General features: G+C 36.8%; 1 protein-coding gene across 1 annotated transcript in view; it reads right to left on the reverse strand.

Moving 5' to 3' along the window:
• The window catches only part of LOC133520842 (multiple epidermal growth factor-like domains protein 10), a 55,072-nt gene that overhangs the window by 29,153 nt on the left and 3,579 nt on the right, over window positions 1–22,340 (reverse strand). Inside the window, exons 2-3 of the mRNA XM_061855526.1 lie at window positions 21,359–21,449; window positions 19,063–19,799 (exon numbers count right to left, since the gene is read on the reverse strand). Coding sequence (XP_061711510.1) covers window positions 19,063–19,799; window positions 21,359–21,449 — 828 coding nt within the window. The remainder of the gene's footprint in view (window positions 1–19,062; window positions 19,800–21,358; window positions 21,450–22,340) is intronic.

The raw sequence follows: 22,340 nt of genomic DNA on the forward strand, positions 1-22,340 counted from the left end.
TTAAAAGACATAGCGTTTATTTGGATCACAATACGACCGCAATAAATTTAATTAGCAATCTTGAGGCCTTTCCCGAGGGCCTGTATCGATTCAAATCCCGAGTTTTTGACTTTCGCTAAATAGAAAAAAATCACGGAAATAGGTTTAAAATGCACTTTAAAAATTATAACAAATTATGCACAAAAGCTAAAACTATGGATATTGCTTCTAGAAATCGGAAATATCATGTTTGAAGGAAATTTTAATTGCTTTATTTCATTAAATAAGTAATAAAAATTTAAATTAAAAACATGATATATACACATCCATCTCGGTCGCAGTGAGAAAGAACACTAACTTACTGGGCATGAAAAAATGTATGGAAAAGATGACGACTTTTCATCACAAAAACTGTCATCCAATTTAATTTTCATCACACTTGCTAGTAAACGGTGTTATTGTATGCCAGCATACTGAGATGGAATGAGCTACTTATATTATGCCCACGAGCGTTAATAGATTTTGCAGTACATATGGTGATACTTTACCGTCCTAGTGAGGTAACTAGCACTATAGGTACGTGCGTATGTCGAAAATTTTGTCCGACCATATGGCCGGCACAATTTGGATAAATTGGATAAGCTGGTAGATAACTTTTCAATAAGACGTTGGATTCAACACAATAGTCTTTTATTTCGACTTATTTATATTTGTGACATTATTAATATTTGTGCACTAAAAACTAATTTTTACGATTTTAACACAGAGTTGTGAACTTACGCGTGCAGCCATTTTTGATAGAGAGAGCGAGAGCGATGAAACAATTGACACTATCTATGGGCGTGTGGCGCCGTTTGAGATACCAAAAAAAACTATGTTGACAATAAATCGCAATTACTTATAACGCTTAAACAAATTTAAAGGGCCATATGTACTGTAAAACTTTGTACAATACACGTGCGAAAAGGTAATTCGCACCTCGTGTCGATTTAGAACACGTGTACGATACATGTGCGAATAAATAATTCCTATTTTCCGCACTTCTATAGTAAATTACTATTTCCTATGAAGAAATAACAATAGACCAACACACGTGATTATATGTCACGTTATTATAAACAGGAACATATAATCAATATCCATATTTACCTAACGGGATGACACTATGCGCCAATCTAAATAGCACTTTATGTTGAAGCCATTAGATTCAAAATCATATGAAGGATTTATTAAAAACTTCCATGGTCTTAGTGTTGCTAGCAAAAGGAAAATCGTAGTACCCATCCACAATGACGCGCTGATTTGTCAAAACTAACCTTTAAAAACATTACAATAAGAGTCAAGGCATGCGTCTTCGTGAATGACACGATCTATACTAATAGTAAGACTTAAGAGGGGGCTAACTCAAACTTTTAGACCTTTTAGTTTTTTAATTATTGTATTTTTACACAAAAATGTATTTTATTCAAGAGTTTTATAGTGAGCTGCTACTCGTTCTTTATTTACTTCAAGAATTACAATTACAATATACAGGGTGATTTCTGGGTCGTGATCCAGACCCACTTTTTCTGAATCTATAAATGATTTACATTATCATACGGTAGTATTTGATTGAAAGATAATTAGTTTGATTTTTATTATTTTTCAAAAAAAATTAATCTTATACGAAGTAATCAAGGTCACCCTATGACTTTGGATATACGCTGTATGGAAAGTGACAAGGCGTCACATTGAGTATATTAACAATATTTACAAAATCAATTTTCGATGAAACTTTATGTCACCTGGGGCATAGTCCCCAGGACACTGGCCGCATTTCCCCGCTGTATGGAGCAATAATTATGAAATTTTCACACGGAAAGAGAAAAGGGCAATGGTAGTTAAAAAATATATTTGCAAGGACAGATTCCATGCACAACCTTAAAAAGTTAAATTGTCTCAAAAGAAATAAATCTAGAAAACATAATCTATTCCATCATTTCATGTTTCTTTTTTCGGTTGTATATACGGTTGTCTCTACCAGTCAACCTTTAGGCAAAGCGGATAAGATGTAGGTGCAAAAACATGTGATATAGATGATAGAACAAAAGCATAAGAAATACATAAACATAAACATACATATATATAAGTAATATTGATACAAATACATATGAAATCAGATGAACTTACAAAGCAGAAACACTAAGATTTTCCAGTACTGCCTGCAAAGTGCACACTTAGGGATTTTTTTAAAGCAAACCTGTTCGTACACTGTTTAATTTTGACAGAGAAACTATTCCAAAGGCGAACTGCCTGAATAGAGAAAGAATCGGACATGTAACCAGTTCGGTGAGATGGTATAGACAGAGATATAATGCCAGAAGAGCGAAGCTGACGGACATTTTGACCTGTATGTTTAGTGTTGTTAATAAAGATTTGTATTTGTATTTCATTCAGAGTAACTGAAATAAAAGGTAAAAAACCGCGCGTCGGTCAAATCGGCTACACGCTGAGGGTGTTCCATCTTCGATCGCGCCACTACGTGCACTTCAACTCTTTTGTGGTGCGCGTGCCGCAACCGCACAGGGGACCATCAAGTGCGCTGACTTCTGGCCGAAGGGTGTCGTGTTTCGGAGTTTCTGGGGCAAACTGCCGAAACCGACACGAGACGTTTTTTCGCCTAAATAGTGTTTTGTTATATTGGTCTATTAGGCCTTGTTGCCTGATATAAAATTATAAATTAATAAATCATCCATCGCAAGATTTGCACGGCGCGCCTTACTTTTTGTTTACTTTCTAATTTCCTGGCCTTACACCCCCTCTTAACTCATCGATAGATCTAATGTCTGTTACAATAAGGTTTATGAATCGTAAGTGAACAGAGATGGTACTTCTTATACAATTCAACTAAAAGGTTAAATTCCTCGTTCCTAGCTTATTATATTATATTACATAGGGTATAAAAACTAGAATTATAAAACAGTAAATAATTACTAATTGATAAGGTTAACTTCCTGTTGTGAGTTTCCATATGCTATTGTTAATTATTTACCTACATGTAAATTATGTGATTATATAATAAATTAGTTTATTATTTTTATAAATAATAAAGTAATTTAATTCTAATAATTAATCATTATAATAAGTTAAAAGAGAAATAAAGGAATGAATAATTAATTAAAATTATTTCCTTTATTTCTAACACGCTTATTTTTTTACACGCCTAACTATTTTTATAAAATGGTTTAAGTTTCCCACCTGGGCAAGTATCCCGGACTCCCCTATAGCTGTCTGTAACCATTTTTCGACCACTTACACGAAGTCTTCGTAAACACATTTTAAGTAAAATATAGTAGATTGTTTACCAAGGGATGAAATGGTGCCCTTTCACCCGAGTTAAACACCCAGACTTTCATTTTAATTTAAAAAAATTATGGCTAAGTATAAACTTCAGTAGTATTTCTTGAGGTTACTTCCAATTAACAGTTTAGGTAAAACTATCGTTATTTATGGAATGAAATAAATCGAAAAAAATAAAAAAAGTACTTAGAAAGTACAATGCTCTAGAGCAGAAATGTATGATTTTCTGCACACTATAGAACAACAACGGTCCACTTTCAGAGCACGAGAAAAGAAAAGATAATTGCACATTCAAATGGCATAAATAATATGCCATTTGAATGTGCAATTTAATAGTTATGTATACGTACACATGCCAAGATAGAGCACCGATAACAGTGCGGCTTACGTGGGCGATGACTCGCGAATACGACGCGACGCGGCGTGGCGCGGCGCGGCGGCCCAACGGCATTCGGAGATCGCCCACGTAGGACACTTCGATAGGTATCAAATGATTGAATTCACCCGCACCGCGCCGCTTCGTGTTCGCGAGTTATTCGCTCAGGTAAGACACTGCCTAACAGAGCGCGCGGTTAACCAGGGGCCCATTTCTCGAACGGTATTAGACTAATATTATTTTATTAGTCCACGAACTGTCAAGTCATATGGGTATCCATGGGAACACATTTATAATATTAGACTAAGATGTCGGCTTACGTGAGCGAATAACTCGCAACGCGAAGCAGCGCGGCGCGGCTGAATTCAATCCTTTGATACCTATGAAAGTGTCCTACGTGAGCGATCTCGTTGTTCCGTTGGGTCGCCGCGCCGCGCCGCTCCGCGAGTTATTCGCTCACGTAAGAAACTGCGTCACGTACGACACTGCGTAGTACCGTTCGAGAAATGGGTTCCTGAGATGGTGGGTTTGAACCTCGACCCGTATCAGGGAGTTTCTCAGAATTTATCAGATGTCAGTTATGTTAGATAACTGCTTTAATAAAACATGTCGCCAATATTTAGGAATAGCTGATGAACCCTAGGGCCCTTCTACACGTAGTGGCAAAAGTCGGGACACAGATAAAAAACCGGCCAAGAGCATGTCGGGCCATGCTCCGTGTAGGGTTCCGTAATTAGCATTCTGTCAAAATAAGCTGAACCGGGGCTATTAAGTATCATGTACATTATAAGCATAAGGGTACTTTGCACCGCTTTGTACGTTTCTTTACTAAGAAGAATTATTTTTGCGCTACGACGCAGATATCTTTATAGAGCTGTATCTGCTAAACGATGCGTCGTAGCGCAAAAGTAATCAAATTTTCGTACCCCTTTAGAAAACCCCAAAGTAATATAAAAAAAAAAAAAAACAAAAGAAAAAAAGCATAATGGCGTGCGTCGTAGCGTCAAAATAATTAAACTTTTGTTCCCCTTTAATACCCCACGCACTGAATCACAATTAAGACATGAAACAATCATCATCATCATCCTATTTTTTTTATTAATTCCTTGCAAAAGCAATATACAAATCTCGGCGAGATACGGGGTTGCCGGCCACGTATCCCTATTCAACCTCGCAACGCTCGGCCGTCTATATCTACTTGGCCTGCAACCCTTCGTTTCCCAGCCTCTATAATAATGTACTATTATCTTCATCTTTTATCTTTGATTTAAGATCCATGGTTCAAAAGTTAGAGGGGGAGGGACACATTTTTTTTTCTTTCGGACGATTATTTTCGAAAATATTTACTTTATCGAAATATGGTTTCTGGAGACTGGTTATTCGTTTTGAAAGACCTATCCAACGATACCCTACACCATTGTATTAAAGCAACAATTTATTTTTCAAAAACAAACATTTTGTATGGGAGAGGTACCCAAAATGTTTCTTTTCTAGTTTTTATTTTACCGTTGCCATGCATGATTTATGTAATCAAGACAAATCGCAGCTTTCTAGCACTAACTATCACGGAGCAAAGCCGCGGACGGACAGATGGACATGGCGAAAGTATAAAGGTTCCTAGTTGACTACGGAACGGAACCCTTAAGCGAAGTATGTATGAAATACAATAATGTAAATGTAATTTGGTCGGGTTATTTGTTACCCACCATAAAAACGGTGGGCAACAAAAAACGTCTATGTCAATTAGGACTTAATAGAAGTAGGCAGAAAGGAAAAGTGAGACTCGTATGACAAGGATAAACAATAATAGTGCTTTCTCTGCTACCCCTACTAAAAGTTCCATAAGTGCATCTCGATCGGTCATCTTTTTTTTTTAATACCACGACGGTGGCAAACAAGCATACGGCCCGTCTGATGGTAAGCAGTCACCGCAGCTTATGGACGCCTGCAAGTCCAGAGGTGTTACATGCGCGTTGCCGACCCTTTAAAAACCTGTACACTCCTTTTTTGAAGAACTCCATACTGTAGACCCTCGGGAAAACCTCGGAAGGGAGCTCATCTCCCCCCTCCCCAATTTCATCTGTATATTATTGTACCTCTATGGTTTCTTGTAACCTTAATGACCCGCCGCGTTTACCAAAACGTTGAAATCTTTTCAATACATTTTAGTAACCTGGTTTCCTATAAAAAACACACAGCGGCGGGCAATGAACACAGTCATGTTTTCTTTAATTTTCTAAAATAATAATTTGAGCAAATGGCAGCGCTGAAAGGGTGCAGAATCAGAATCTTTGTTTTATGTCCGTCTGTAGCCCCGGAGGTCATAAACTGGTGCCAATACCCTAGGACAAGGTTCTTACGTGCGCAGCTTAAGTAATAAGAGTGAGCGTTTTCACTATACATAAAGTAAGCAACAAATCTTCTTCTTCTTAGTCGTATACTCTTGTCAGAGTAGTTGTGGTCATTGCGATCGTAGTACGGCCTTTTTCATTGTGTCCCGCCATGCTTCTCTATTTAGTGCCTGCCGCACGCACACATTTAAAGGTGATTCGCTGAGAGCGTTTACTTGGTTGGTCCATCGCATTGAGGGGCACAATCTGGGTCTTGTGCCATCCACTCTGCCCTGAACAACCAGCCTCTCCTTGGCGTCGTCTTTTCTGCGCGTATCGTGACCGTAGCAGCTAAGGATGCGAGAGTGAACGATTGCCGAAAGTCTTTGTGTAACCTTGAGCTCCCGGAGAATTAATATATTAGTGCGACGGACAAAAGTGGAGGCGTAAACTGAATTCACAAAAATAACGGTACCTACAGCACATTTTAGAAAATGAAAACGTGTAGGTCAACAGGATAATTATTTACTTGATACAATCATTGACATATATATCTAAGGACGGGCCTTACGGGCAATGAGAATGGGACCAGTACAGCGGTGTCAAGCACACGAATTCGAGCCAATCGTGCAGTCTAACGCCACAACGTGATTGGTCGATGAGTTTGCATCACGCGCGCGATTGGTCGCAACTAGTTGCGTTAGACTGCACGATTGGCTCGAATTTGGGAGTAACAATACTGAACTACCACTATTTTTAGTGCCCGTCCTTAGATATGTCTTTTTTTATACTACGTCAGTGGCAAACAAGTATACGGCCCGCCTAATGGTAAGCAGTCTCCGTGGCCTATGTACGCCTGCAACTCCAGAGGAGTTACATGCGCGTTGCCGACCCTAACTCTCCATACCCTCGTTGAGCTCTGATGATGTCAATGGGTAATTCTTAACGAACACAGAAGACACTTTTAAAGACTCAATGACAAAGCAAATTGACTGAAAATTAAAATGACATAAAATGACATTGATATTAAAAAAAATCGTGAGTAACACCACTGAACTAGCGCCATTCTTAGTGATCGTAAGGCTCCTTAGATATATGTCAATGGTTACAATATTTTTCTAGTATAATACTCCTTTATTTAAATGATTTTTAGTTAAAATGTGCATAGAAACATCCAAAATCCGAAGAATAAGGAACTGTCACACGTGTGTAAAAATATGTTGTAGAATGTTATCTTCTATACCAAACGGAACGGTTATTATGTACCAAACGGAAAACATTGTACTATCAGACTGTTCATCAGTTCAGAAAATTTAATTTAATATTTTCACTTTTAATAATCAATTTATTTTCACACCGCCATCTCTCTTGTCTTGCACCATGCGGAAACATTGTATCAGTGAGCGAAAGACATCACGAGCGGGAATTGTTTACATTAATTAGGCAGTTAATAAATTAAGCATCGAGCATTAAATTTTAAGAGTTAGGATCGACGTTTTCAACTTTATATTCAATGTGTCTATGTTGAACTGTATTATTGAATGTATTGCTGTTGGTTCCGCGGCCAGTTCCCTGACACAGCCGGGTTGCGTAATGCATCGCAGCCATAGTGTGTGTTTTAGTTTTTAAGATATATTTTATATGTAATCTATGGGCCCATAGTTGCCTGAAAATATAGATTTTCATTTCATAAATTAATGACTGACCGCGATTTAATAGTACTTGTAGCAGTATTCTTCAAGTTTAAATGGTACCAAGGTTTTTTATTTACAAATAAAAGAAATACATTACAATTAATATTAATATTATTATATTATGGCCTTTTTCGAGGAAGTGGGGAGACGCATGCGAGAGAGAGGGTTGGATCCTCGCTCAGGGACCTTCCTGATGCAAAGATTATCCATAGCCGTTCAACGTGGCAACGCGGCGAGTGTCATGGGTACTTTTGCGTCGGGGGGGTCGTGGGGTGAATTTCTAGTATAGGGTGTTATTTAGGTTAGGTTAGTAGTAAAGACCTGAATTATTTTTAATTGTGTAATTAGTAATTAGTATTTAAATATTGTATTTCAAATTAGTATTAAATTATTTTTAATTTCAATATTAAATTAATTATACGTGAAATAACAAATATTATCTATGCAAATAAGAATATAAAACGTTGATCCAACTATTAAAATTAGTTATGTTATTAATATTAACTGAATACCATTCTGTACCATTTCGCGTTGAAACTCTAGGTCCATGGGGTACCAGCGCGCTTAAGTTTTTTGCAGACGTCGCGAAGCGTTTGGTTGACGTAACTGGTAACAGAAGAGCTGGCGGGTTCCTCGCACAACGTGATCAGCATTGCGATAACACGAGGAAATACCGTCAGCATCCTTGGTAGTATGCTTCAAGGGCCTATTTTAGATTTAAACTAGTTATAGACTGGTAGAGAACGCCTCATGGCATTAAGTCCGCCTTTTGTACTATAAGGTTTTCTTTTGTCCAAAGATTAAATAAATAATTAGTAATACCACTGTAAGAGTATATATTCATTATGGCCTATTATTGTAAATAAAATTTATAAATTATTCATTCTAAACAAAGTCACAAAAAAAACTATTCAAACTACTCGCCCTGAGCCCGTCCGAACTCAAAGGGGCCCACGCTTTAAAAAAAATTAAGCTGTTTATTTCAATAAAAATCACATTACATAATCTTAAACTTAACTACTAATCTTAAATTCAAAAGATTTTTTGAGTTAAGGAGTCTTATATGAAATATTTATACATTTTAATTATTATTCTTTTTAGGTACATAGGCTTGCCGTGTTGTATTGAATCGTGAGAGACAGCCTCTGCATCAGGAATGACCCGAAACGAGGGTTTAATTGATTATTTAAGATGTGACCAGTCTAATATGACTTCGTGCTTTCACGAAGTGTAGAGTGCACGATTTTTTCTTAGAGTTTACATCTCTTTACAATCTGTCTTGTATTAATAATTCCTACTACTAATTAATATACGTATTTGGTTCATAGTTTTAAGTAATGCTAAGATATTGCTTAATCAATGAACCTTTCCTTTAGCAAACTCTACTTGAAAATGTAATTTTCTCAAATTTGCAATTAAATATTGACATGACTTCTATTTAGGTCCCGAAAAACTACTTATGAAGATACGAGTGAAGATGAGTGGAGAAGAGGAGTGGCTTACGTGAGCGAATAACTCGCGAACGCGAAGCGGCGTGGCGCGGGTGAATTCAAATCTTTGATACCTATGAAAGTGTCCTACGTGAGCGATCTCATTGTGCCATTGGGCCGCCGCGCTGCGACGCGTCGCATCGCAAGTTATTCGCTCACGTAAGACACTGCGTTACACACCTAGGCCTGTAAAGCAACCTTCTTTTGTTTTTAAACGTCAAATTGTGACACATCGTCAAGACGTGAAAGTTGCCAAGGCATTCAACCATCAAATAGTAGTAGATTCATAATTCGTTTTTAGCTATATAAATTGTAAACCTACGAATAAAACAACTTGACTACATTTTTTTATTTCACTGCAAGTTTAAAAAAACACTATACAATTTCTTGTCGAGAAACGGGGTTGCCGGCCGCATATTCGTCTATATCTACTTGGCCTGCAACTCTTAGTTTCCCGCCCTCTATAGCAATATACATTACAATTTATTATCATTAACAGAAAGTTAAAATGCAAGAAATGTAAAGTAATGCCTGCCACTTGAAGGGCTATGCGAAGCATGAAACACTTTGTAATTATAAATATTTTAGGACATTCACAAATTGACTAAGTCCCACAGTAAGCTCAATAATAATTTTTTTATCCACTTTTTTTTTATTATACAGACGCGAACTTGGTTAGAATTATGGCTTTAATATAAATAATAAGATACATTAGTCCCTTTCTAATATTAATTACTAAAAAAGACTGATGCTATTTCTGCATTTCTAATCTACGCTATGTACGATGCCATTACAACGCTTCCGCTTGCCGCTACCGCTCTTGCCCTACACCGGGACATTTCCAGCATTTGTGACGTCGCAAGCAATTGTTAATGATAATGAAGCCAATTAATTAACGATCATCATTAACGTGCTGTGTAACATTAATGAGTAGCTTTATTTGTAGGTAATTAAGTGTTCAAGAGGAAAGTGGAGCACCGGACTTTTTGAAAAATAGGTCATCATCCTCCTAGAGTCGGACCAGGCTGACTCTGCATGGTATATGCAAAGACAAAGTGTGGCAAAGCCATCATCATAATGACACACTCTCACTTATATAAATACATAGATGAAACGTTTATTTGGATGCAGCAAAACACAGGGTCGGCAACGCGCATGTAACACGTCCATAGGCTGCGGTGACTGCTTACCATCAGGCGGGCCGTATGCTTGTTTGCTACCGTCGTGGTATAAAAAAAAACACACTTTACAAATACATTACAAACAGAACAAAACTAAAACATGTAGGTACACGACTTAATAAACAGAAAAATAATATAGATACTTAAACACGAAAAATAATTGATTAACTTTTTGACGACCGGTTTGGCCTAGTGGGTAGTGACCCTGCCTACGAAGCTGATGGTCCCGGGTTCAAATCCTGGTAAGGGCATTTATTCGTGTGATGAGCATGGATATTTGTTCCTGAGTCATGGGTGTTTTCTATGTATTTATATATATTATATATATCGTTGTCTAAGTACCCTCAACACAAGCCTTATTGAGCTTACTGTGGGACTTAGTTAATTTGTGTAATAATGTCGTATAATATTTAACTTACTACACTGTCCGCCCGAATCGAACTTTAAGACACGCAAAAATTAGGTTTAGATACGATATGGATTGAAGTTTCTTCAAACAAAAACGTCACATTTGACACTGACATATCCAATCCATATCCTAGACCTAATATTTGGGGTTTCTTAAAGTTCGAATCGGGCCGTGTGTACATTGCAGCAAAAACAAAAGGGTTCCGAATCAGCTTTACGCCACTCTTTCGAGCAAAGCGCTCATATACTGCGGGAACTTTGTGTTATTCAAGTCAGTGCAAACTTAGATTAGTTGGATTCTATCAGACAATTGAAGACTTTCGTGCATAAAAATGAGCTGTGATTGCAAAATGTGACGTTTTCAGCCAATAAGTACCACATTTACCGACGACGTGTCTGGCCTAGAAGTGACTCTGCCTATGAAGCCGATGGTCCCGGATTCGAATCCCAGTAAGGGCATTTATTTGTGTGATGAGCACGGATATTTGCTCCTGAGTCATGGGTCTTTCTGTATATATATAAGTAAACTATTTGAGTATGTATATCTTCGTTTTCTAAAGGTATTCTAACAATTAAGTTTAATTACCGCAATAAAACAAAACGAAATAAATTTCAATAAAATAATACGAAAATAATGAAATAACGAACATCAATTGACAGTTTAATCGACAACTCTTTTTTGTAATAAAATGCGATTTTGCTCACTGTTTCTAAGCAGCAATTTACCCTTGTTCGAGCTGCTGACGTGAAAAGAATTTTGACCCACCTAACTTACCTAGTAATAGTTAATTACCTAACTAGCTAGTAGGTAACTTACCTAGTAGTAGTAGTTTTGATGACCGGTCTGGCCTAGTGGGTAGTGACCCTGCCTATGAAGCAGTTGGTCCCGGGACCGAATCCCGGTAAGATATGATGAACACAGATGTTTTTTCCTGAGTCATGGGTGTTTTCTATGTATATATGTATTTATCTATATACGTATGTATATCTTCGCCTAGTACCCATAGTACAAGCTTTTCTTAGTTTGGGGCTCGCTTACCATCAGGCGATCCGTCTGCTCGTTTGCCTCCTCTATCATAAAAAAAGGTCGATCTGCTTACGATTGTCGCCAAAGTTTATTTATATTTTATTTATTTTATTGCCTAAACGTAATTGGACAAACATCTACCCTTAATGTTATGTAAGCTACAGATTATTTTTTCTCTGATGTATTGTCTGTTGGTGATCCTAAATAAATTAAAAAAAAAAAGTCATTTCATTGTCAATAAAGACGATTTTTAATTATTTCCTTATGGGTGAACCGCTTTCTTGACATGCGATAAGTATCCCTTTTGCTTGGGAACGGTAATAGAATCAATCAGAAATGTTTTCCTGCTGAGTCAAACGGAACGAAGGGAATACATATTTAAATTGATATTACTGTATACAATAAGATCCCATAATGTATGTATGCGCCATAAACAAGTACTGCCTTGAGTACCCTTATGATAGATATTTGAAGGTAATTGCTAAATGTATATTATTATACTTATTGCATTTTAACTAACTTTACTAAATGTGCCGACGTTGCTCCTCACTGGGTAATTTTCCAACAGTTTTTATATGGAAAAACTATATCATAACCTCATGGTATAGAGGTTCAGAACCCGTAGTGTAAATTTATTCGATAGCGTGACGTGACGTACGCGTTTGCGCACGGGATTTAGATACAGCGCGCCAAGCGGTACGTTTTGGAAACTGAAAATCCGATACAAACGCAACGCAAACGTCACATTTCGCTATCGAATAAATGTACACTAGGGGTTCAGAAGACTAAATTAAAAAGCTGTGCCTAGCGCTATTTTAAATCAAAATATGGCTGCCATAAATTTAATTAGCAATCTTGAGGTCTTTCTCTAGGGACTACAGAGATTCGGATCGAGTTTTTGACTTTCGCTCGATAGAAAAAAAAACACGAACATAGGTCTAAAATGCACTTTGAAAATTATTAATTTTACACAAAAGCTAAAGGGAGGGAGGGAACTCAGTGGTTACTTTTTTATTTTTAAAACACACAAAAACTTGAAAAAAATTACAGACAGTAAACAAAAAACCTTCTATCTCGCTCAGTACTTTAACGCCATACCTATACATATCTATACATATAATAAAGCTGAAGGGGGTCGAAAGTCTGTACATGGAAGATATTCCAAAAAAAGTAGGCTGGGGATACTAAGAATCGATAACAGAACACGTTTCAACAGTTTTTAGAATTTTTGTCTGTTTGTCTGTTTATCTGTTTGTCTGTTTATTTGACCACGCATCACGTGAAAACGGCTGAACGGATTTTGATGCAAACTTTACTAATCTGTCGAGAAAATCCCCGGCCAAGTTATAGGCTATAAAAATTCAACCCCTAGAAGGGGGGGTAGCCACTACACTCGATTGAGTTAAGTTTGCACCTGAATCTTATGGCGCTACTTAGGAAGGAGGTGCACACTTTTACAACAAATATGTGCTACGAGTATCGAGTACCCTGCTAAACTACCAGATATGGTGCTGAAATTAAGCCACCGAGGAAGGATTTTGCCAAATTAACTCTAAAGTTAGAAAAGGGGGGTGCGGATTTCAATTCAATTTCAATTGTGTTGATGTAATAATACAACGAAATTAAACGACAGTAAATTCATTGCCATACATTGCACACTGAGTAAACATTTAATAATCAAGTAAACTAATAATTTTTAAGAAAAAAAAACCGACATCAATGAGGGAGATCGGTGAAACAACGATTATTGTTGATTTTTGACTTCATACAATTAAATTAAAAAGACAGCTTCCTACGCCTAATTATGTAGAAAAGGAGGTAACATGTTTTTTTGTCACTGCACCCACCTTGACACATTTCAGATTTGCCCTATGGTTGACTGGTAAGATACCTGCAATAGGGTATTCGACTGTATTCAAGATAAATTAATTATTTCACACCATGCATGAAATAAAGCACCAGATAATTATTAAAAAAAACTAAATAGGATAGAAATATAAAAATGTACCTTGAAAACCTAACTGCTTGACAAACAATTAATGGAATCAGGCGTTACTTTGCGGAAATCCATGCTAATTAAAGCAAAAAATATTACTTTGCTAATCCGCGAGAAAATAACGTGTTAGTCAATCAGTGCTAACCCGTTATACTTACTTGCGTATTTTTACATGCAATTAATGTTCCCACCCTCCCACCAAACACAAACAACAAACACAAATACATAAACACAAACAAACATGCAAAGAGAACAAATTGCCAAACGTGAACTATGCATCGTTGAAGAGTTCCGTTCTGTTCATCATGAACAGTTCCACTTCATAAAATGTCACTTCTACAAATGTAAATACTTGATTTATTGATGAAAATACAAAAATCACTATATGTATGCCTTTCACATTTGAAGAGTTCCCTCGATTCCTCATGGACCCCATCGTCAGAACTCGAACTTGACAAAAATTTGTCTTGAAAATCTAATTTATTATTATTATTATTATTATTATTTGGTTTAAGACAGGCAGCTGATGCTGGTACGTCTAAATCAAAGTTCACTACACGATTTCACTGCTTAGATAGTAATTTACTTAACAAACACAGCGAAGAGGACAAATCGCCAAACGTGTACTATGTATCGTTGAAGAGTTCCATTCTGATCATCACCAGCAGTTCCACTTCATCAAATGTCACTTTTTAAAATGTAAATGCTAGATTTGTTAAAGAAAATACAAAAATCATTATATGTATGCCTTTCACATTTGAAGAGTTCCCTCGATTCCTTATGTTTATTGTGTTATGTAACTGAGTTTTGATAAAAACGGGACCAGATGCATATATAGATTCAAGCATAAAATAATTTTCAAAATCGGTTCAGAAATGACGGAGTTATGGAGTAACAAACATAAAACAAAAATACACACCGAATTGATAACCTCCTCCTTTTGAAATCTTGAAGTCGGTTAAAAATGAGTTTATACCTAATCGTAATTTTATCGTATCCATATTCATACGTATCGCTTCTTTTAAGCACTTAATAATGGCTACGAAGGTGGGTACTATGAAAAAAAAATCTCTGATGTTTGCGGTGTAAATGTCAAACGATTTGGGACTCGCATTTTATACGCGTTAAAATGCCATAAGAACTAAGAACTGAAAATGCCTTCCCGAAAAAAAGCGAACCTTTCACGAAAGTCTCGCAACTCATTGAGGTTACGAAAATATAGCGACGATCGTGATTTTAGGCGTAGCCACAACTACCAGAGACGTTATGCAGCATGTCGCCTCCGAATTTATGCAACGGAACCCAGCTAAAAGTAGTGCAGCTGCAGCGAAACCTCATTGAGGCACAGATCCTGAAGGGGTGTGGCGCCGCAGAAGTCGTGTTCATCCCGCGCATCCCCCTCATCCTGAGCAATTTCCCGTTCCACTTCAAGCGCCTACAGTTCTCCGTGAGCGTCTGCTTCGCCATGAACATCAACAAGTCGCAGAGGCAGGCGCTGCGCGCAGCCGGCGTGGACCTGCGCACGGGCTGCTTCTCGCACGGGCAGCTCTACGTGGCGTGCTCGCGCGTTACCAGCCGCACGTGCTGATGCCCACCGGGGAGACTCGCAATGTGGTGTACAAATAAATATTGTAAAATGTCAATGTTATGTACATATACTCTTACATACCTACTTATTATAATAGTATGTAACTGTAGATATAATAAAATTATATGTATATATTTAGTTGTGCATACATAAACATAACTGTAAACAAAATGTAAATACTCGGCCTCAAGTTTTTGATATCTATTCTCCTTTCCTCTAATCCTACTTCTAACTAATAGGTATTACACCTAAATTCGAAAGTGTTCGGAAGTATGAATTTCTATGTGTATATTTCTTACCTTTTCATGCTTAGACTGATTGGTCTGGAGCACCAATTTGGATGATATTTTCCATGGACATGATTTGGATAGGCCAGTCAAGGATGTAAAAAAAATACAAAAGTGGAACTGTATTGTCCGATATACATCTACTACTCTATGTCGTTTAAATCATGTCAAAAATTTGAATAAGGGCGAGTTTGAAAAAAAAAAACAATTTATTTTTGGAGTGTAGTTTTATTAAGTGGTTCCTAATTGTAAAATATTTTATCTGGACTACAGTCCTCTAGCGTATCCATCTGTCAACTTTACTTCAAGTTCCACCTCCAGGGGAGAGGCAGAGAAATTAGATGAATGAGCCGGTTACTGATACAGACCGAATTCCACGCGGGCGGAGCCGCGGGCACAGCTAGTATAATATAAAACAAACTTACAACAAGTTACAATAATTATGAAATTTATATTAAGTTTCGAATTTTGGACTAAAAAAGAAAAGTAGGCACATTTTACGGTAGATCCTAGATAGGTACTTATCATAACACGATACAAACATAGTCCCCATTTTGCTTTCTGGATATTGACGATATGGAAAATATTTTCACGTCAATAAATGCCCAAATCAATAATAATAATTTTAAATCCTGCTGCAAAATTCTGAGCAATGATTTGTTTGTCACAAATTGCTGTTACGAAATTGAAAATGCCTGTCGAAATTATTGTTAATGCTAACAAGTTGTAGAGAATCATTTGATTTGATTTATACATTTTATTTTGTACGTTTCAATCATTTTCTATGGTTTTATTTTATACTTGAAAAAACTATTTGAGTAATTGTCGTCGAAATTAATTATTATTTATCTAGGTATTAAATGCTTTGTCGTAAATACAAAGTAATGGTCGAGAGCAATTAAAATAGGTATAGTTTGTAAAGAAGTCCATAAAAGTACGCAGTTTCTTCACTCAAGAGTGTACAATTATATTGCCTTTCCCAAAACTTGGGCGGTAGGGAATATTGTTGGCAATATATTTAGCTTTTTTATGCTAAAGTATTTTTTATGCGTATTTTATACGTATGTATATGATGATATACATACGTATATAGACCCCCTAGATTCATAGATCGCCTAGTACCCATTTATTTACTTACTGTTGCATAGTGTTGCTCAGCTAGGCATGTTGTGGCAGTTTATATAAGTATGTAACCATCCTTTGGGGTTCCGTAGTCAACTAGGAACCCTTATAGTTTCGCCATGTCCGTCTGTCAGTCTGAGGCTTTGCTAAGTGGTCGTTAGTGCTAGAAAGCTGACATTTGGCATGGATATATAAATCAATAAGGCCGACAAAGTCGTACAATAAAATCTAAAAAAAATGTTTTTAGTGTACCTCCCCTACACGTAAAATGGGGGTGACTTTTTTTTTGCTTCAACCCTACAGTGTGGGATATCGTTGAAAAGGTCTTTCAAAACTAATAGGGGTCTTCAACAAACATTTTTTGATAAAGTGAATATATTAGGAGATAATCGCTCCGAAATAAAAAAATATGTCTCTCCCCCCTCTAACTTTTGAATCCAATAAATATGAATAAAATCGTGGAAGTAGAGCTTAAGAAAGACATTAAATGAAAACTATAGCGGACATGATCAGTTATCTGTTTTTCAGTTATCAAAAAAGTTTACCCTTCATAGTAAAAAGACGTACATCCACAGTTCATCCCTTAGTTAACAATCTACTTTTGTCTTTCCTTAGGGGGCAACTACACAAAAGATCCCTATGGGTCGAAGTGTATCCGCAAGGGCCCCCGGTAATTAGAAGATAAGATAAGATAACAATCTACTATAATTTAAGCTCCAGTTTAGCTTATTGTGACGGAAGAGTAACTACGGAACCCTACACTGAGCATGGCCCGACATGCTCTTGACCGGTTTATTTTTAATATCATATCATAATGCCCATTTTAATCTTACGAAACGAAATATGTACAAAATTATACGAAAAAATTCCATTGTCAATAAGCTTTATCTCGCAACCAGAATACGTCTTTGAGCTTCCTGACCCTTTGTTAAGCAATTCTAAGCCTAATAACAATGAGATAAAGTTCACTAATGGTTATCTAAGTATAAAGCCCTTTTTGCAATAGCTATAGTTACGTCCTGCCGCATTGATAACAGCGATAACCTTTGCTCGGGATGTTCGCAGCTTGAGATTGCTTCCCTGTTGATTTCAGTATATAAATAAATAAATATTATAGGACATTATAACACAAATTGACTAAGTCCCACAGTAAGCTCAATAAGGCTTGTGTTGAGGGTACTTAGACAACGATATATATAATATATAAATATTTATAAATACTTAAATACATAGAAAACACCCATGACTCAGGAACAAATATCCATGATCATCACACGAATAAATGCCCTTACCAGGATTTGAACCCGGGACCATCGGCTTCATAGGCAGGGTCACTACCTCACTACCCACGAGGCCAGACCGGTCGTCATTATATACAATAATAAATTTGCGTATAGACGCATGATGTTTTGTCTGCCGGTGAGTAAGGTTGCCAGAGTTCAACGAGGGTACGGAGTGTTAGGGTCGGCAACGCGGTGAACTCCTCTGGAGTTGCAGGAGTACATATGCTACGGAGACTGCTTACCATCCGATCCGTATGTTTGTTAGCCACCGACGTAGTATTAAAAAAATGCCGCAAATATACCGCTTCGCTTATTCGGCGTACGGAAATCGCTAGCGCGCATGCTGAGATGGCTGAGATACGCGTCATACGGGTCGATTCGAAGAATGATTAAGACACGTTTTAGATCTTGGAAAGATCTTTAAAATATCGATAACTAAACGACATGTCAAAATTAACTTTTATTTCGATTCCGCTGTGATCCCAATAAGATCTATCTACGATATTTCTAACGTCAAAGTGACATGGGTTGCCGAAATCGAGCTGTTTCTGTCAATTATACGACATACAAACGATATCTAAATGAGAACTAATCTAAACCAGAACTTATCGTTATCGTATTTCATTCTTCGAATCGGGCCGATACTCGTGAAGGGGTGCTGTTTGTGGAGACCGGTCTGTTTAAGCTAACACGGGCTACATGTTATGTTATAAGTTTGTAACTTTACTTTTGAGTGGCATTAACGTGAGACACTTCATTCTGTTCTTGTCTGATTTAATTTCTTGTCTTTTAATCATTTATATAGGAATTCAAGTCTTGGAGATCCTCTACAACTACAAGGATAATTTAATAATTGAAAACAAGCATGAAATGAAACATACAAAAATATGAAAAGTGCACCCTAGTAGAGCTAAATTCGCTAGATCCATTTTAAAGAAAAGTATGTATAAATAAGCACTTACTTGGTCGTCATCAAGCAAGTCCCATCAGCTCTGCACTCTCCGCAACCATGTTGTTTTTCTTGACACACTCTCCCATTCTTCTTTACAAGTGTTTTATCACACTCACACACGTTCGGTGCTACACATATTCCATTGACACAAGGAGGTTCACACACTGGTACACATTTACCTTTATTAAGTCTATATCCATGATCACACACACTATAAAGTGTAGATTTAGAAGCACAACTTAAATAGTCCAACTGATCTGTACAGTTAACCGCACAATGTGTTGCGTTGAAGGCTGTATAACCATCTTTACACACACAAGTGTTATTCACTGAGCAAAAGCCATTCACACATGGATGATCGCATGCAGGCGTTAGGCATTTGTCTTTAAGGCGGTATAAAGGCGCTTCGCACTTGAGAACACAATTTAAAGAAGCATCAATTTCAAACCCTTCTGCGCAGTTTACCGCGCAATGCGTTGCGTTGTAAGAAGTATAGTTTTCATTACACACACAAGTGTTATTCACAGAGCAAAAGCCATTTACACAGACATGATCGCATGTAGGTGTGAGGCATTTGTTTCTAGTATTAGGGTCGAGGTAGCGAGGCGCGGCGCACTGGCATACGTCGGGATCTACGCAGGTGCCGTTGACGCAGCCCGTGCTGCAGACGGGTGCGCAGGAGTCGGTGCTGCTGGTGTAGACGTAGCCTTTACAGCACATTAGCTGGTTGGTTACTACGGTGTATTTCTGAAAGTGGTAGATGGTGTGAGAACGTGGAAATCGAAATTGCTCTTCGTAATGGCATTAAGATATACTGTCAGAAGTAATTTTCAATTATACCCAAGTAAGGTTTTCAAAAGTACAAGGATTGCGAGTAAGAACAAAAACACGTTATCTACAACATGTTGCCGACTAGCTAAATCGTCTAAAATAATATCTGTTAGAGGACCAGAAGTCTACAATAAACTACCCAATGACTTAAGGCAGATTAAGTGTGACTCAACCTTTTACAATAAATTAAAAATATGGTTAACTGCCCAAGCTTTTTATGACATTAATGAATTTCTTAATTTTAAATGTAACAACTATAGATAATGTAGCTTAAATAATATTGATATGATTTTAATTTATCCGAATAACTTAATAATTTTAACTTGTCATTTTTATTTATTTGTATTTGTATCCTTTTATTTTAATCGAATGTAGATCAAGTAAATAATTTTTAATTTAATTTAATTTCAACTGAGTATTTTATTGCTGACATGTAAAATTGTATATTTTACCAATAAAAGAGTATGAGTATGAGTAATATGTATGCTAGTTTTAAGGTATTTATCTATGGGCCCATAGTTGCCTAAAAATAATAATTTTTCGTTTTTATTAATCATAGACGCGCTGCAAGCCTCGATTAGCTAATAATCGTTTTTATTAATCTGTCATGTTGACAATCTTTCGCAGAGAAATCTGTTTCTATCGCACTAATGTGGATGATTGACAGATAAATAATATGGAAGATTGTCATCTTAGCTAGGCCCCCTGATCAACCACAATGTATAAAAGCAGAGCAAAATTTACCATGGGATCGATTCCATAGTAAAAGTTGATCAGCACGGCAACCTATCACCTAGCAAAATTAAAAACACCCTATTGGTGATGCAATGTGCTCCAAAATTCGAAATTTTATATAAATGTTTAAATTGTCATATTGGGATAGATATGTTGATATAAATGCCGATTTAAAGAAGACCATTACTACGAGCACGAAGCGCCACGTAAGCGTAATCGTTTTATAAGTTAAATCTCATTAGTTTACGCTTTGTTAAACGCCAGTATTACGCTACGACTGTCGTAATGACGACATAAATCTCATACGCTACGCTACGACGACGCTTCGTCTGCGGACTTGTTTGAACTTGTTCGTGCTCGTAGCGCTCTCTTTCTACGCGCGTATTATGATACGCTTGCGCGTCTCTTACGTTGCAACATCGTGTGCTGAGAGCCTAACGACTCGATTCGAAGAATGAAATACGATAACGATAAGTTCTAATTTAGATATCATTTTTTTGTCGTATAATTGACAGAAGCAGCTCGATTCGAGCAAATAATATCACTTTGACGTTAGAAATATCGTAGATAGATCTTATTGGGATCACAGCGGAATCGAAATAAACGTCCATTTTTACATGTCGTTTAGTTATCGATCTTTTAAAGATTTTTCCAAAATCTTAAACGTGTCTCAATCATTCTTCGAATCAGGCCGTAAGTTTGACGCACTGTCATTTGCGTTGAGCAATTTGTGTTTGTACCTGCTTGCGCGTCTGTTTGACGGTGCATCTTTTAGCGCCACACCACTTCCCCGTCGGCACAAGTATTGTCTTTGGTCTTGTCTTTGTCACACTGAAATTAAAAGACATTTAAATAATACAATTACATTATACATGGTACAGAACAATATAACGTGTAGGATGATAATGAATAAATTACTAATTAAAAGTTTTTAAGCGACTGATACTCTGTATCTCTTTTTGTTTATACAAAAAGAGACGACCGGTTTGGCCTAGTGGGTAGTGACCCTGCCTATGAAGCTGATTGTCCCGGGTTCAAATCCTGGTAAGGGCATTTATTCTTGTGATGAGCATGGATATTTGTTCCTGAGTCATGGGTGATTACTATGTATTTAAGTATTTATAAATATTTATATATTATATATATATCGTTGTCTAAGTACCCTCAACACAAGCCTTATTGAGCTTACTGTGGGACTTAGTCAATGTGTGTAATAATGTCCTATAATTTATTATTATTATTATTATTTTAATATAAGCATTGCCAAGCATTTCATGTAGCACTGTAACGCTTTGATAAAGAAATAAAATAAAATATAACTAAAAGTGAACATAGAGGTACCTTCAATTGACTTATCACAAAAATCGCATTTATGTGTCATTTTTCCGTGTTAACCTATTTATTTTTAGAAAAACAGAATAAGCATCAAGATGAATATAGCAAAACGTAGTTAAACTCGAAAGATAACATGAAACGTGTTTTAAAATTTGAATTTAACGGACATTTATTTATTATTACTATAGAGAATCTGTACCGAGCGACCAAAATGCCGTAAGCGCCGTTAACTTATGGTTAACGAAAGTTAATTCATGGTTAACGAAATATAATTGGCACCGATTGGTCATAAAACTTTAGCGGTCATTAATGACTTTATCGATCATTAATGACTTTATCGGACTTTATTGGTCATTAGAGGTTAGTTCTAGAATAGTTACATCTGTT

This window comes from Cydia pomonella, chromosome 8 (genome assembly GCF_033807575.1).
Source record: "Cydia pomonella isolate Wapato2018A chromosome 8, ilCydPomo1, whole genome shotgun sequence".
Lineage (NCBI taxonomy): Eukaryota > Metazoa > Arthropoda > Insecta > Lepidoptera > Tortricidae > Cydia > Cydia pomonella.